At 40.1% G+C, this 14,918-nt stretch overlaps 1 protein-coding gene across 1 annotated transcript; it reads left to right on the top strand.

Annotated features, from left to right (window-relative positions):
• Positions 1–1,967: 1,967 nt before the first annotated feature.
• PRSS37 (serine protease 37) lies at positions 1,968–14,217 on the top strand (the record flags this gene model as incomplete). Its single annotated transcript, XM_082473911.1, has 4 exons — positions 1,968–2,170; positions 3,454–3,711; positions 4,331–4,463; positions 5,044–14,217. Coding segments are annotated over 4 exons (735 nt in total), but the record flags the coding sequence as incomplete, so codon positions are not given.
• Positions 14,218–14,918: the final 701 nt, after the last annotated feature.

Genomic DNA, 14,918 nt, shown 5'->3' with positions numbered 1-14,918 from the left:
TAAGCCTGGAGCTCCCTTTCCCACCGACAGTTTAACTACTTTTAGGCACATGGGCTTTTAGGGACAGCAAATAGAGGAACCTGGATCCAGAAGTCCAGGAACTAGGCTTCCTTGTCCTTCCCTAAGAGACCCCAATAGAGGCATAGTCCCCCACCTTCCCTGGAGCAGAAGGGCCCCCATCTGCCTATCTGGAGCCCTCTTCCTCCTTCCTGTTTATGCCCAGAGCTGCTTTTCAATCCCACTGCGTGCCCCCATGCCTAACCATACCCACTGATTCTCCTAGGTGTTCCTGAGGAAAATACTGAGCTGACAGCTCCATATTCTGCTGGTCATCTGCACCTCACAAGGAAAGATTTAGACGGCTATGAAATTTATCTTCTGTTTGAGTGTCCTTGCTGGTATGTATCCATGACTTTCTACTCTGTCCTATAAGGCACAGGTTAATATAGGATGGAGTGAGGCAGAGGCAGGATGTGTGGAAGGTGCAAAAGAAGAGTCAAGAGAAACTGTCAGAAGCATAATTAGGGGTCTCCCCTCTCAGACTCCAAAGGCTCTCGGGACAGGCTGAGTCCCCAGTGCTAAGCTATGGGGTAGGTTATGGTGTACACCTGCCTCAGAGAATGCTCAACAGTGAGTGTTCCACCTTGGTTATTCCAAAATGTGGGCTTCAACACACAGCAGGCAAGCCTAGTGTACTCACAAGGACAGAGTACTCATTTTGACATCTGATATGCCCCCTTTTTCAAAAGCTTAGAGACTCAGAATGCAGGGAATGGAGAACGTGGGAGCAAAAGATCAAATGCTAGGGCCCTATGTCCTACACTTCCTGACTACCATGACGTTCTTCTGATGGCAGAATTGGCTGGTGAGGCCTTTCCCACCACACCCTGACTTGCCTAGGTTGCATCACAAATTAGCTGTGTGAGCTTAGACAAGTTAATTAATCTATCTGTGCTTCAGTTTCTACAGTCAAAATGGGGATATTACTACTTACATTACAGAGTCATTGTGAAGATTAAATAAATCCATGTAAAGCACTTAGAACAAGAGCTCAATGTCTCTTGTCCTCAATAACACTCCACTCTTTTTTCCTTGGTGTTTCTAACTGTGTGACCACACAGAGAAGGGTGTGGTGAGGCACAGGACTGGGCTTGGTGAGGACTAACATAAGAACCAAGGGCAGCTGAGACAAGCACAATATTTCTGATACTAGAATCAGCCTTCCTCCTCTTTATTCTCTAGTTTTTTTTAATAATATAATTCATTTATAAAAGCACTGCATGTTCATACTAGAAAATTTGGAAATATTAAAAAGTAGAAACAATGCTAATGCATTGTCTGAATTTACTCCCAGGTTTTATTTATTTTTAATGGTTTACTTTTGTTTCTTTACTTGTTTTTAGACAATTAGATTACTGGATTAAATGTACATTTTTATTTTTTAACTTAAAGGTTATCAATATTTCCTTTGCTGTTTAATATTCATTACAAATATAATTTTAATGTATATGACGTTCCATTTGTTCATATACTTTTGTATTTCAATGTCCAACATTACTTCATTGGACACTCATATTTCAACCATTTAGCTATTATAAATAGCGTTAAAATGAGCACATTTATTAATAATCTTTGTCTACATCTGATTATTTCTTTAGGATCAAGAATTCTTGGCTTTGGAAATATTAGGTCAAAGTTGACGAACCATTTACAATTCTTGATGCCCATTTCTAAATTGCTTTTCAAGAAAATAGAATAAATTCCCATTCCTATAAGCAGTAAATGAGAGTCTCTCTCACTGTACTTTCTTAGACTGAATATTACCAATATTAAACAAAAATGATTCGTATAAATATTAGATGAAACACTATGTCATTTTGATTTACATTTTTATTCGAAAAAAAGGTCAAACATTTTCACATTTCCTGGCCAACTGATTACTTCTTTAAAATCATCCATATTTCTATTCAACTAGGAAGCTGTTGATTGTCTTATTCATTCTAAGAACATCTTATGTATGTTTCTCAGGGACATTTTTCCCCGCTCACTCATCTGTGCAGAAAGAAGACCATGCCCCCTATCTGGTATACCTCAAGTCTCACTTCAACCCCTGTGTGGGTGTCCTCATCAAAAGCAGCTGGGTGCTGGCCCCCGCTCACTGCTACCTACCGTGAGTGCCGGGCATCCTTACCCACTACAACAGCTATACTCATTCTGCGCCGGTGGTTCTCAAGTAGAGGCAGCTTCCCCTCCGGGGTATTTACATTTGGCAAAGGCAGACACCTTTGGCTGTCACAATGGGATGAGGGATGGGGGGAGGCTGCGCTAAGGGCGCCTACCCTGCGAACAGAGGCCAGGGCAGGGATGCGGCCGAACACCCCACCGCGCACAGAGCAGCCCCACCGCAGAGCAGAAGCCGGCCCCACACGTCAGCAGTGCTGCTCTAGAGGAGCCCCGTTCTACGTACTATGCCTCCTCAGTCTCCCGTCGGTTTTTCAAGTTTTTTACTGGCAATAGGAATGTGTTTTGTCAGTTAAGGGACCAGCAGGTAACTGATGGTACACTCAAATTTGATTAAGTTGAGGAGAGTTTATAAAAAGAACTAATGACAAAGGTATGGTCTCGTTATAGGGAAAACACAGGGAATAGTTCAGTCCCCCCGCGTTTAGTATTAGAAAGGTGCAGTTACTACCCCTAGACGTAAAGCGGTGGGGGAGAGAATGTTTACAAGGGGGGAGTGGGAAAGAGAGAGAGAGAGACAGAGAGAGAGCGCGCTGTGCGCAGGGACTGCCTGATAGGGGCTGTAACCTTTCTTCAAGAGACAGCCAACAGCCACGCCCTGTGGCAATCTTACAGGAAGAAAGATGGGAGGATATATACTCCAACCTCTCCCTTCTCCCTCCCCTTACTTTCCGGTGCTTCTTATTGGCCAAATACCAATCAAACGCTAGAGGACCAGAAAGCCCACTGACTTAATCCACATATATCACCTTCCCAAGTACAGGGCAGGATGAAAGAGTTGTGAGTAGATCTGATGAAGCAAACAGGAGATATCCAACACTCAAGTCACCTCATTCTCTTACTTCCACCAGAATGGAAATGCCCAATCTGATAGGCTGGAGCTGGAAAGGAGGGAAAATAATATTTCTATGCCATGCATCCTTTTCTTCTCCACTACATTAAGGACACTACATGAAAACATAGTGGTTAAAGGCTCCACCACTTAACTGTGTGACATGGGTGAATACTCTTACATGCCTCCGTTACTTCATCTGTAAAATGGGGATTCAAAATAGAATCCACCTCACAGATTTGTTGTGAGTGGTAAATGACGTAATCTAGAATCCAGATAAAGCCCTTGGCAAAGTATCTGGCACACTATAACATTCAACATCAGCTTAGATGATGATGACGATGATGATGATGATTACTTCCAACCCCTTATCCCTCCAGAAACCTGAAAGTGATGCTGGGAAATCTCAGGGTCAGAATCAGAGATGGGACAGAGCAGATAATTGACCCTATCCAGATTGTCCGCTACTGGAACTACAGTCATAGTTCCCCCCAGGATGACCTCATGCTCATTAGGCTGGCTAAGCCCGCCAACCTCAACCACAAAGTCCAGCCCATTCCCCTCGCCACCAGCACCGTCAAGCCAGGCACCGTCTGTATGCTTTCAGGCTTGGACTGGAGCCAAGACAACAGCGGTGAGTGCACCTCCCACAGAAAAGCAGGGTCATCAGTTATCCCTGAAGAGGCGCACCCATGTCTGTATAGCTGAGAAGGGAGGAGAATGGATGGGGACCAAAGGGAGATACTATATGAGGGGTCTGACAAAAAGAGACCCTCCCAGAAGTCCAAAGCTCCTCCCTTCCCAGGGTGACTAATGCTCCACTGCTTCTTCAGAGCTTTGGCAGAGGGGGCCACCAGGCCACCTGACTCTGCACAGAGGCCACGCCATTCCTGATCGTCAGAGGTGCAATTCACATTAAAGAGTCTGTGCTCCTCTCTCCCATACTGGCTCACTTAACATGTGGAGGACACCTGAGAACCTGAGTCAGGTCACCTCTTATGCCTCCAAGAACAGACACAGAGAAGAAAGAAAACTCTGCTTTTTAAAGGGACATAAAGGCTATTTCAAAATCCTCAAGATTAACTCTCATAACCATGCACAAAATCATGTCTTCCCTTTGTCTCATTATTTTCTTCAGACACACACAAAACACCAGTTGAAACAGAAGGTGGTGATTGGAGCGCTAAATAACAATTGTGAAAAAACAAACAATTGTGAACAGGAAGGTTTCTTTTATCCCTGTCTTCCCTCAGGCAGACACCCTGATTTAAGGCAGAACCTGGAGGCCCCCATGATGTCTGATGCAGACTGCCAGAAAACCGAACAAGGAAAAAGCCACAGAAACTCCATATGTGTTAAATTTGTGAAAGTGTTCAGTCGAATTTTTGGGGTAATCTTTTCTCTCTATTCAACTTTCACTTACTTGTATTATATATGTCCAGTTAACTATTTAATCGTGATATTTAAAAAACTGAAAGCCCACAGCTTCGTAAATTTTTGAAAATTTGATAAGGCTGCAGCAAAGCCCCCCATTATCTTCAGTAAAGGGCCCTCCTTAGAGATGTCTGTATTCATTAAAGGGCATCACGCAGTACCTAGAGTTAATAACACTTTGCTAGGTTTTTATTCTCATAGATGCAACTTTGAAACGGGCATTGCTTTTAAAAAATTAATTCAAACTTTTCACAAATTGAAACTGGCTTCACCAGTTCAAACAAATGGAGTTTGACTCATTTTACATGTGAGTTCTAGAAAGGTTTTTCTCTGACTTTCTCAATGTCACATAAGACTAGTTACGACCAAGCTAGATAAATGACTCAAGCTTCCAGTCTCCCAACGCAGTGCTCTTTTCTTGATGCAGCATGCTACCTCTAGACAGGGCGCATCCACATTGCGGACGAGAGGGCTCCTATAAGGAGAAGATCTGACCATATCTGTCTCTCTCCCTCTCTCTGCATGATCCCTTGTAGGAGGTGGCCGTTGCTACTGTCATCTGCAAAGGCAAGCTACAGGGGATCGAGGTCGGACACTTCATGGGAGGGGATGTGGGCATCTACACCAATGTTCAGAAATATATCACCTGGATTGAGAACGTCACTAAAGACAAATAAGACCAGACTACTCCCTCTGCATCCCAGTGGCTCTGCCACTGACAATACTAACCACAACTTTCCCCAAATTCACAATAAAACGTCCAAATAGAAATATTTGGATGTATCACACCAGTATCCTATGTTTTCTTATTTGTGTCTCTGTCCATATCCCATAATGATCTGAAGAACCAAGAACAAAACGTGAAATAAGCACTTTCTACACTGTACTGGGTTATATCCATTATCTCATTTAATGCTTATAACAACCCTTTGAGGTTATCGTTTATTCCTACTTTACAAATAAGAAAATTGAGACTAATATAGGTTACTTAACATTATCTATAGCTGGTAAATATCAGAACCTGAAATGGAACCCCAAAATGTCAGATTCTCAGCCCTGTGCTCTTAGCCTCGAAATTATAGGCAAGTCCACGGCATCACAAGAGATGCTGGCTTCTGTTTTCCTGCTACCTCTCTTACCATTCAAAGGGCTTGAAGCTCTCAATTGCGTCTCAGATCTTGGGTACTGAAATAAACTCTCCCAAAATGCAGCAGGCTGAAGGGAGAGAGCTAGCGGATGGGTAGGAGGTTGAAAAGAAATGTCAGGACAGTGACAACAATCACCAGTCAAGTCCAACGGGAGGCCTGGCAGCTCCAGAGCGAGATGAAGCAGTCATTTAGATCCAAGGAGAGCACAGCATCAGGGCAGCAGCAGAGCTGAAGAGGCAGAGATAGCTGAGGGGAGGTGAAAGGAGGGCAGAAATTGGGTTTGGCCTCAGACCATGGGATTAACAAGGTCAAGAAAGCAGGTACCAGTCCTCTGGTTGAGAACTTGGTAAAACATCTCTCCAGATATCCCAGGTCTGGAAGTGATAGAGGAATTCAGGATACCCAAGAGATTTGGTCACACAGGACAAGGAAGGTTAAAGTAATCTCCCAGCAGATGAAGAGTCAGGAAACAACCTCACACTATCCTTGAGTAACATTTTCTATTCCCAAGGTTTAAAATACAATCTATACTTTAATGACATCTGTGTTAGGCAGAATAATGCCCCCAAAATATGTCCACACCCTAATCTTCAGACCCATGAATATGTTACTTTACATGGAAAATGCAGCTTTGCAGATGTGATTATGCTTATGGACGTTGAGATTATCCTGGATTATCTGGGTGGGACCAATGTAATCACATGGGCCCTTAAAAGTGGAAGAGGAAGGCAGAATATTTGGCCAGAGAGATGAGACAACAGAAGAGGCAGCAGAGATTCAAAGCATGAGATGGACCTACCCCCCACTACAGGCTTTGAAGATGGAAAAGAGGAGCTACAAGGCAAGGAACATGAGCAATCTCTAGAAACTGGAAATGACCCTCAGCCACCAATTAGCAAAGAAATGGGGACCTTAGTCCTACAATCCTTGACAACTTGATTTTAACCCAGTGAAATCTGTCAAATTTCTGACCTACTACTAGTACTGTAAGATAATAAATTTGTATTGATTTAAGGTAATACATTTTATTGATTTAAGGTGTTTGTGGTAATTTGTTACAGCAGCCATAGAAAACTAATACAACTTTTAAATCCACAGCCCCTAAAAGAACTGCTTTTTATAATGGGATTTAAAAACCTTCAATGGTTCCCGATTGCCCTGAGAATAAATTCTAAACTTATGAGAATGGCATCCAAGCCTCCTTGATACTTCCCACCAACCTCATCCCACTCCCAAAACAGAATTTCTAATACTGTCTTGCCACTTGGCATTGCTTCCTGACCCTGTGAAATGTAAATCAGGTTAAAAAGAATGTCAAAGGAAAACATAAAAAAAAAAGCCCAACGCCCTCTTTCCTTTTAAGGTAGCAACCTGGTCAAGGCACAAACTTAACAAAGTTAGATCCATTTAAAAAAAAAAATTCCTTGAGTTGAAGTCAAGTCTTCAAGTGTTGAATGCAAAGGCAACAATATTCCAGGCAAAGTATTTCCTCTACTCCCATTGCCTATGCCTTAGGCATAAACAAATCATATCAATCACTCTTAGAAGTAGATTGCAAACTGTGCTATGTTCAAATGCGTGAAAAGTCCCTTAAATGCTGCCATGCGGCTGCTGTCTCATCAAATGATGCAAAGAACAATTATGCAATAGAAGCAACAAGAAAGATTAGGACTTGTTTAAATCAAAATTACTGCCAATATGACAAAAGATAACTCAAACAGCAGTGTAGATCTGGATCACCATTCAAAATCATCTGTCCTATAGCCTCAGCCAGAGGATGACCAAAAGGAAGTCTGAGAAATGAAAATTAAATCCATAATTCTACCTGTCAGAAAATTATCAATTCTGCAAAACAAGCAAGAACAAACCACAACCTATCTGGAAAGAAAACACAAAAGTTTCAGAATCCAGACGGAAAAAGAAACACTGAATGCACTCTGTGCTCCAAAGCCAATTAAAAGTGACCAATCCCTATTCATTGCCCATTTCCAAAAGCTCACCCAGAAAAGATCACCCAATTTATAATCATAAGAGCTAGCCCTTAAAAAACCTTCTGTAACTCCCCTTCTGTGGACATCACTGATGTTCTGTTCTTGATAAAGTTTTCCCTAGCTGGAACGATTATTAATAAATGACTCTGCTCTTGACATAGGCTTTCCTGATGATTTTGTGCAGATTTTAACAGCTTGTATCTAAAGCAAAGGCTCCACTTATTCACTAGATCTCATCCCCTCTCTTCTAGTCAAGAAAATCACTCTGGTACTATTTCTCTTTTGGTCTCTCGGTCTCTCAGTCTCTCTGTCTCTATGTCTCTTTCTCCCTCTCTCTCTCTCTCTCTCTCTCTCTCTCTCTCTCTCTCTCTCTCTCTCTCTCTCTCTCCCCCCTCCCATCAGTCCCATCAACACAGAACCACGTTGTTATATCTCCCATTAAAAAACTGTATTTAGATCTCATGTCCCCTGCCCCGGCTGTTATTCTCTCCTGCAATTTACAGCAAAACTCCTTGAAAAGGTTGTCTATTTTCACTTTTTTCCACCAATTCCTCTCCATCCCAGTCTCTTGATCCAACTCAAATCTGGCTTTTGCACAGCACTCCCTCTAAAACTACTCTTTCTAAAGTCACCAATAACTTGTATATTTCTAAATCCACAAGTCAATTCTCAGCTCTCATTTTACTTGACATTATCAGCATCAATTGAAAATGTTAGTCATTCCCTCTTCCTGGAAACATTTTCTTTACTTGGCCTCCAGGACATCACCTTTTTTCCATCTATCTCACTGGTTACTTACTTCTTTTCAGTCTCCTCTATTGATTCCACCACATTTCTCCAACCTCTTAACATCAGAGTTCCCCAAGTTTTAGCCTTGGCCCTCTTCTCTTAAACATATCATCCACTTCCTTAGTGATCTATGCTAGTCTTAAGATTTTAAATATGATATATAATCTAACAGCTCCCAAATATATATCTCCAGTTTGGACTTTTCCCTTGATGTCCAGTCTCATGTATTTTACTCATATAGTCTACTTTGATATCTAATATATATCTCAAACTTAACATGTTCAAAACGGAACCCCAAGTCTTACCCACAAGTCAAGCAGCCTCACCCACGATCTTCCCCATATGAACTGATGACAAGCTGATGACCCTGCAATTTACTCAGGCCAAAAATTTTGGAGTCACTTTTGATTCCTCTCGTCTCTCATATCTTATATCTAATCTATAGGTAAATCCTGCCAGGTCTATCTTCAAAACATTTCGACAATCTTACCACATCTCCCTGTCTCCACTGCAACCACCCTGGTAAACCTGGAGCAGTGCAATATCCCCCAACCCATTTTATTCTTCTACTTTTGCCTTACTAAATTTAACCTATTCTCAGTACAACTACCAAAGTGGTCTTTTAAAACCTAAGTCAAGTTTTGTCACTTGCCTCTGCTAAAAACCCTCCAATGGTTCCCCATCTCACTCAGAATAGAAGATAAAACTTGAACAATGGTCTATAAAGTCCCTAAAATCATGGGCTCCATGGCCCCTTTGACCTCAGTGCCCACTACACCCTCTACTCCAGCCACAGTGGCCTCCTCGCTCCTCCTTGAACACATTAGACACTTTCTTACCTCAAACTTTTACACTTTCCCCAGACTCCTGCATGGCTACCTCCCTCACTTCCTAAAATCTTTGTTTAAATATTTTCTTAGTGAAGTCTTGTCTGACTACCCTACTTAAAATTAGGATCCCACTTTTGGTGGAAGTACGTATTCATTTTCTACAAAAATTTGGCAATGCATGTGATAAACCTTCGAATTATGCATATTCTGACTTCTACCTTTAGAGTTTTACAAGGATGTTTGCTGCAGCACTGTAGAGAGCAAAAAACTGGTGGGGTGGGGGCCATAGAGTATTGCTTATTTCTAAAAAGGCAGTACAACCATACACAATAATATGTGTGATCATTTAAAATGGTGTTGTAAAAGAATATGTATTGTCATGAAAATTATAAGCATAAGACTCAGTTTATGAAATAGTATACATGTTATGGTTCCATTTTTGTGCCCATAGCTATTCGTTCAACAATAGCTACTATTCTAAACACTGAAGGCACAAAAGAAAAACAAAGAAAAAGATTCTTGTCCTCAAGGAGTATACATTCTAGTTTAAAGGTACAGGTAATTAAATTTTAAAATGTATTATGTCAGATAAGTACTATGAAAGAAAACTAAAGTGGAATTGGGAGTACTGGGGTAACATTTTAAACAGAGTACATATTGAGATTCATTTGACAAGGATCCCCAAAACTTGAGCAGGTTCTAAGAATTCTCCTTGGGAATGCAGAAAATAGAGTTGAAAGGTGTTTGGGAAAGGTGGTGTCTGCTCTCCTAGAGATATCATGATAAACAGAGAAGAGTGAAAATGCCACGATCAGGGGTGAGAAAGTGAGGATGAGGAATGCGTTGATGACAAGTTGTAATAATAAAGTGGGACAAATGCGGCTCCTGAGCCTGAATGTACCCAGAAGGCGATGACGATGAATGACAAAAGAAGGGAAGAGGGTAAGGGATCCATCCAGGGAACATCCAGCACATGGATCTCAGGAGTAAGGATCTGGATTGGCTACTGCTCCTGTGGGGATACTGGGGAAACCCAAAGCCAGTTTGCAAAGCTAGGGGCCTTGAAGTGAATGCCGCTTTCATCAGATGTTCCTCCAACTCTTTTACTAGTTCCTCAGAATTATCCAGTGCTGAATTATAAAACCTTATTAAAAGAAAAAAAGCCTGAACGGTTGATACCTGTTTTTTAAAGTTATCTTTTACCTTATATTCAAGATAAGTTCATCTCAGTGATACTATGCTAAGAAAACTTCAATGAGATTAGTACTCTATTTTTCTTAACCTTTTGTGCACATCTGAATCACCTGAGGAACTTTAAAAGACATAATGCCTGGGCCCTATCTCAGAGATTCTGATGTAATTGCTCTTGGGCAAGACCTGGGCACTTGATACTTTTTAATCTGCCAAAGTGATTCTCATATGCAGCCAAGATTGAGAACCTGAAACTAACTTTCACCATGAAGCTTGTACTAACTAAAGCTTTCCCAGAATTTTACAGCACACTAGAGGCTGCGAAAAATGGTTTTCTAAAAACCCAGGTTTACTAATTGTTTCATACTGCTATATAGAAACACACTAACATTTGGGTATTGACCTTATATATAGCTACATTTCTAAATTAACTTATTTCCTAAAATTGTTCAGATTATTGGGATTTTCTATGTAGACAATCATATCCTCTTAAAATAATGAGTTTTATTTCTTCTTTTCCAATACTTATATCTTTAATTTCTTTAATGTGTCTTTAAGTGTAAAATTCAGTGGTTTTTCATATAGTCACAGACTTAAGCAATTATTACCACCATCTAATTTTAGAACATTTTCATGACCCTGATAGAAAGCTATACCCATAAGTAGTCACTACCCAATACCTCTATTCCCCAGCACCTTGAAACCACTAATCAACTTTCTGGTTCTATAGATTTGCCTATTCTGGACCTTTCATAGAAAGGGAATCATATAACATGCAGTCTTTGTGACAGGCTCCCTTCAGTTAGCATAATGCTTCAAGGTCTATCTGTGTTGTAGCATGTATCAGTACTTCTTTCCTTCTTATGGCTGAATAATATTCCATCGTATGAATATGTGTGTGCATGTACACACACACACACACACACACCACATTCTGTTTATCCATTCATCGGATGATGGACATTTGGGTTGTTTCCACTTCTTGACTATTATGAACAGTGTTGCCATGAACATTCATTGGTAAATTTTTGTGTGGACATATATTTTCATTTCTCTTGGCTATATACCTATGAGAGGAATTGCTGGCTCATATGATAACTGCATTTAACATAAAATGTAGAAGTTCTTGAAGTCACTCCACTAGCTCTCACTAAAGGAAAGCCCCTCAGCAAAGTTTTCAGCTCTGCTCTTAAAATGCTTATATATTGCTAACGTTTTCTGTTTAATTGAGAGAAAGTTGTCCCCAGTAGTTTCTTTTGTCTTCAATCTATATGCTTAATTTTTTTGGCCTGTTTCTCCTATTTCCATCTTTTTATTGCTTCCTGATACCTTCTGAGAGAGTTCTTTGAGCTGACCTTCCAGTTCATTAATCGACCATCTGCTGTATCGATTCTGCTACTTAACCTCATTGTTGAGTACGTTATTTCATCTAATTTAAAAATACACATTTTAGAAGCCAAAGGGAAATCAGACTTTTTCTCACCACAGGACCTATCATCTAGGGCAGGTGTGCGACCTACAATCAGCCAACCAGAAGCTCTTAGCCAGGGCTTACGTACTATGACGCAAAGGGACACATTCACAGAGGCAGTGGCACTGTCTAGGACATAATGCTGACAGTTGAAATGTGAGTGTTGCTGCCAGCATCAGTCCCTCTAGACTGACTTGGCTGTGTTCTCAGCTGTTTAAACCCTCTTGGTTCCCATTCTGATGTTGACTCTCCAGACTTCCCATTGATTCTAAGAGATAGCCAATTGCCTTCCAATAAATTAATTTCCTCCTTCAGTCATTTCAAGTTGGACACATGAGTTGGGATGTGGGAAAAATACATGAGAGTTAAAGCACTAATTTCTTCCTTCTACATAGTCAGATTCTGTAGACACTGTCATAAGTTATGGTTCAAAAAGTAAAGTGAAAAACATATTACTTGAAGTTACAAAATTAGTAACCAGAAGAATGACAAGTAAATAAAACTAATCAAATATAGGAGAGGGGAATAAATTTGGGGTTAAGTGAGATGATTCCCAAACTTTGATGAATGGGATTCAAAAGTTACAGTTTCAAAGTTGATAAACCAAGTAAGAAAGGCAAAATATTATTTAGAGTTGTGAAAGTAATCACCAGAAGAACTAAGACAAATGGTAACATGTGACCACATCTGGGCAGTGGGACTAATAACAGGGAGTGGAATGGGAAATGCTGCTGTACACTTTCTACCTTTCTGTATTGTTTACATCTTTTTCTAGTCCCCCTCTAGGCTGCACCAGCAGAGATCATACCACGTAACAGAAAGGGAAGTAGTAAGACCTACACACATACATACACACTTATGCACATGAACATGGATCCAGCTGCAGCTCGGAGAATGCAAACTATAAAAGATTTAATTACAGAAGATTCAATTCAAGAGCACAGATTTGCCTCCAGATTTGTTTTTTTGGATAAAACACAAAGTAGCCTCACATCCATCATGAGCTAAATCACGCACGGAAAAGGAAGGAAATCCAATCCCAAAAGATGACTGGGAAAATGCAAGTGTTCTGTCCCTTAGAAAAGCAAGTCATACATACTTCAGTCTGTCATGATTTTGGATCTCGACTCCCAGGCATCCCGCCAACACCAAACATGAAAGATTAGTTGCTTATTTCACCTGTTTAAAAATACTCACAAACTTGAGCATTCCACAGGCTAATCCCGGCATGAAGTCTTACAACTATGAACAAGAGGAACTTAAGGTTTACTGGTAAAAGCACAAGACTTGGAGTCCAAACATTTGGGACTGTTTTATCTGACTGTTTACTAGTTGATGATGTTAAGCAAATCATCACTCCAGCCTGAGATTTGTCATCTATAGAATGGGGATAGAATTACTACCTGCATAGAGTTGCTATTAAAATCAAATGAGATAATAGACTACATATAAGAATACCTGATAAAATGTAAAGCCCAATACAAATGTTAGGTTATTATCATTATGACAGTTGGTCACAACAGACAGCTGTATAAAAATAGGCATGGCATAGTGGAAAATTCACTCTACTACTAAAAATATAACCTAGAGAAGCATCTCTATACTTGAAAAGGATGAATATTATCATTTCCAGAAGACAAAGATGGTGCTTGACCTCACACAGCTCACAGTGACATCAGTGGAGCTATCCCTCCCTTGAACTATGACTAACATCCACACGTGGCTAGCACATACCTCAGTTCACAGCTTTGGATAAGGAAAAGACACGTGCTAGAACATGTTAATGAAAGTAGAAATGAAAAAAAAATTTAAGTATATCAAGTATTGTCCTTTGGATTATAGATCCTTTAGAACTGAACCAAAGGAAATGTGTTCAAATAAGCCTAAAAAGAAGGCTGAGAAAGTATATACAAAAAGGGATGAGATTTAAAGGAGGGAAAGGCAAAGCTAACTCTTTAGGAAAGTAGTGTGATATAAAGGAAAGAGCCTTGGACCAGGAGTCAGAAAACTTAGTTCTGGCTCTCTACGAAACTCTGGGCAGGCCATTTCCCTCTCTGGGCCTCAATTTCTCTATAATATATAAAAGGAGTTAAAAGACTAGTTAACACAGTTAATCAATCATTTAGAAAACATTTATTGTTTATTATGGGCCAGGTAATATTCTAGGCACCAAGAACTTAGGAAGAAACAAAAACAGACACAGTTCCATGGATTTGATGTTCTAGATGATCTCCATCCAACTCAAAGACCCAACATGCTAAAACTCTGACTTTAGGCTGTGGAGAGGCCAGAGTGGACAGTCAGGATGGTCAAATGACCAAAGAAAATAAGGCTTGACCTCTCCAGGGAGCAATGTTCTTTTGGGGAGCAGAAGCAAGTGCCCCTCACTCCCATCTTGCCCCACCTGGGCATCAGAACTTAATACCAATTGTGGCAGCCAACTGACTTTTATCCTGAAAGGCAAGTCTAGGGCTCAAAGAAACTCCCAGAAATAGAAATATATTGTTGTTTTTCAGTTAGATAAAGAGACCAACTACAGTAGAGAAATGGGAAACTTATTTGATACTTTTTTTTTAAGCTTATCTAAAATGACTAACATTAACAGATAGATGAAATTTCATAAAAATTAATGATCACTATATTAAATTTTCCTAATATCTATTTAATATAATAGGAAAAACACAACATATATGTAATTTTAAAAGAAATGAATTATTTTCTATATATAAACAGAACATAACACCTCATTTACCAAACATAAAGCCCTAGCCTTGATTTCTATCATACATTAAAATAATGTACTTTGCATTGTGAAAAGAGAAACAGTATTGATTTTTATTCTGCATTTTCTATTGCCCATTTATTGATATAGTGTTAAAGAAGGAAAACTTTTACTCAGCCATTAAAAAGAATGAAATACACACACTACTGTATATAAAATAGACAACTAATAAGAACCTACCGTACAGCACAGAGAAATCTACTTGATAC

Source organism: Balaenoptera physalus (assembly GCF_965194825.1).
Source record: "Balaenoptera physalus genome assembly, chromosome: 8".
Classification (NCBI taxonomy): domain Eukaryota; kingdom Metazoa; phylum Chordata; class Mammalia; order Artiodactyla; family Balaenopteridae; genus Balaenoptera; species Balaenoptera physalus.
This window is presented reverse-complemented; position numbering and strand designations above follow the sequence as displayed.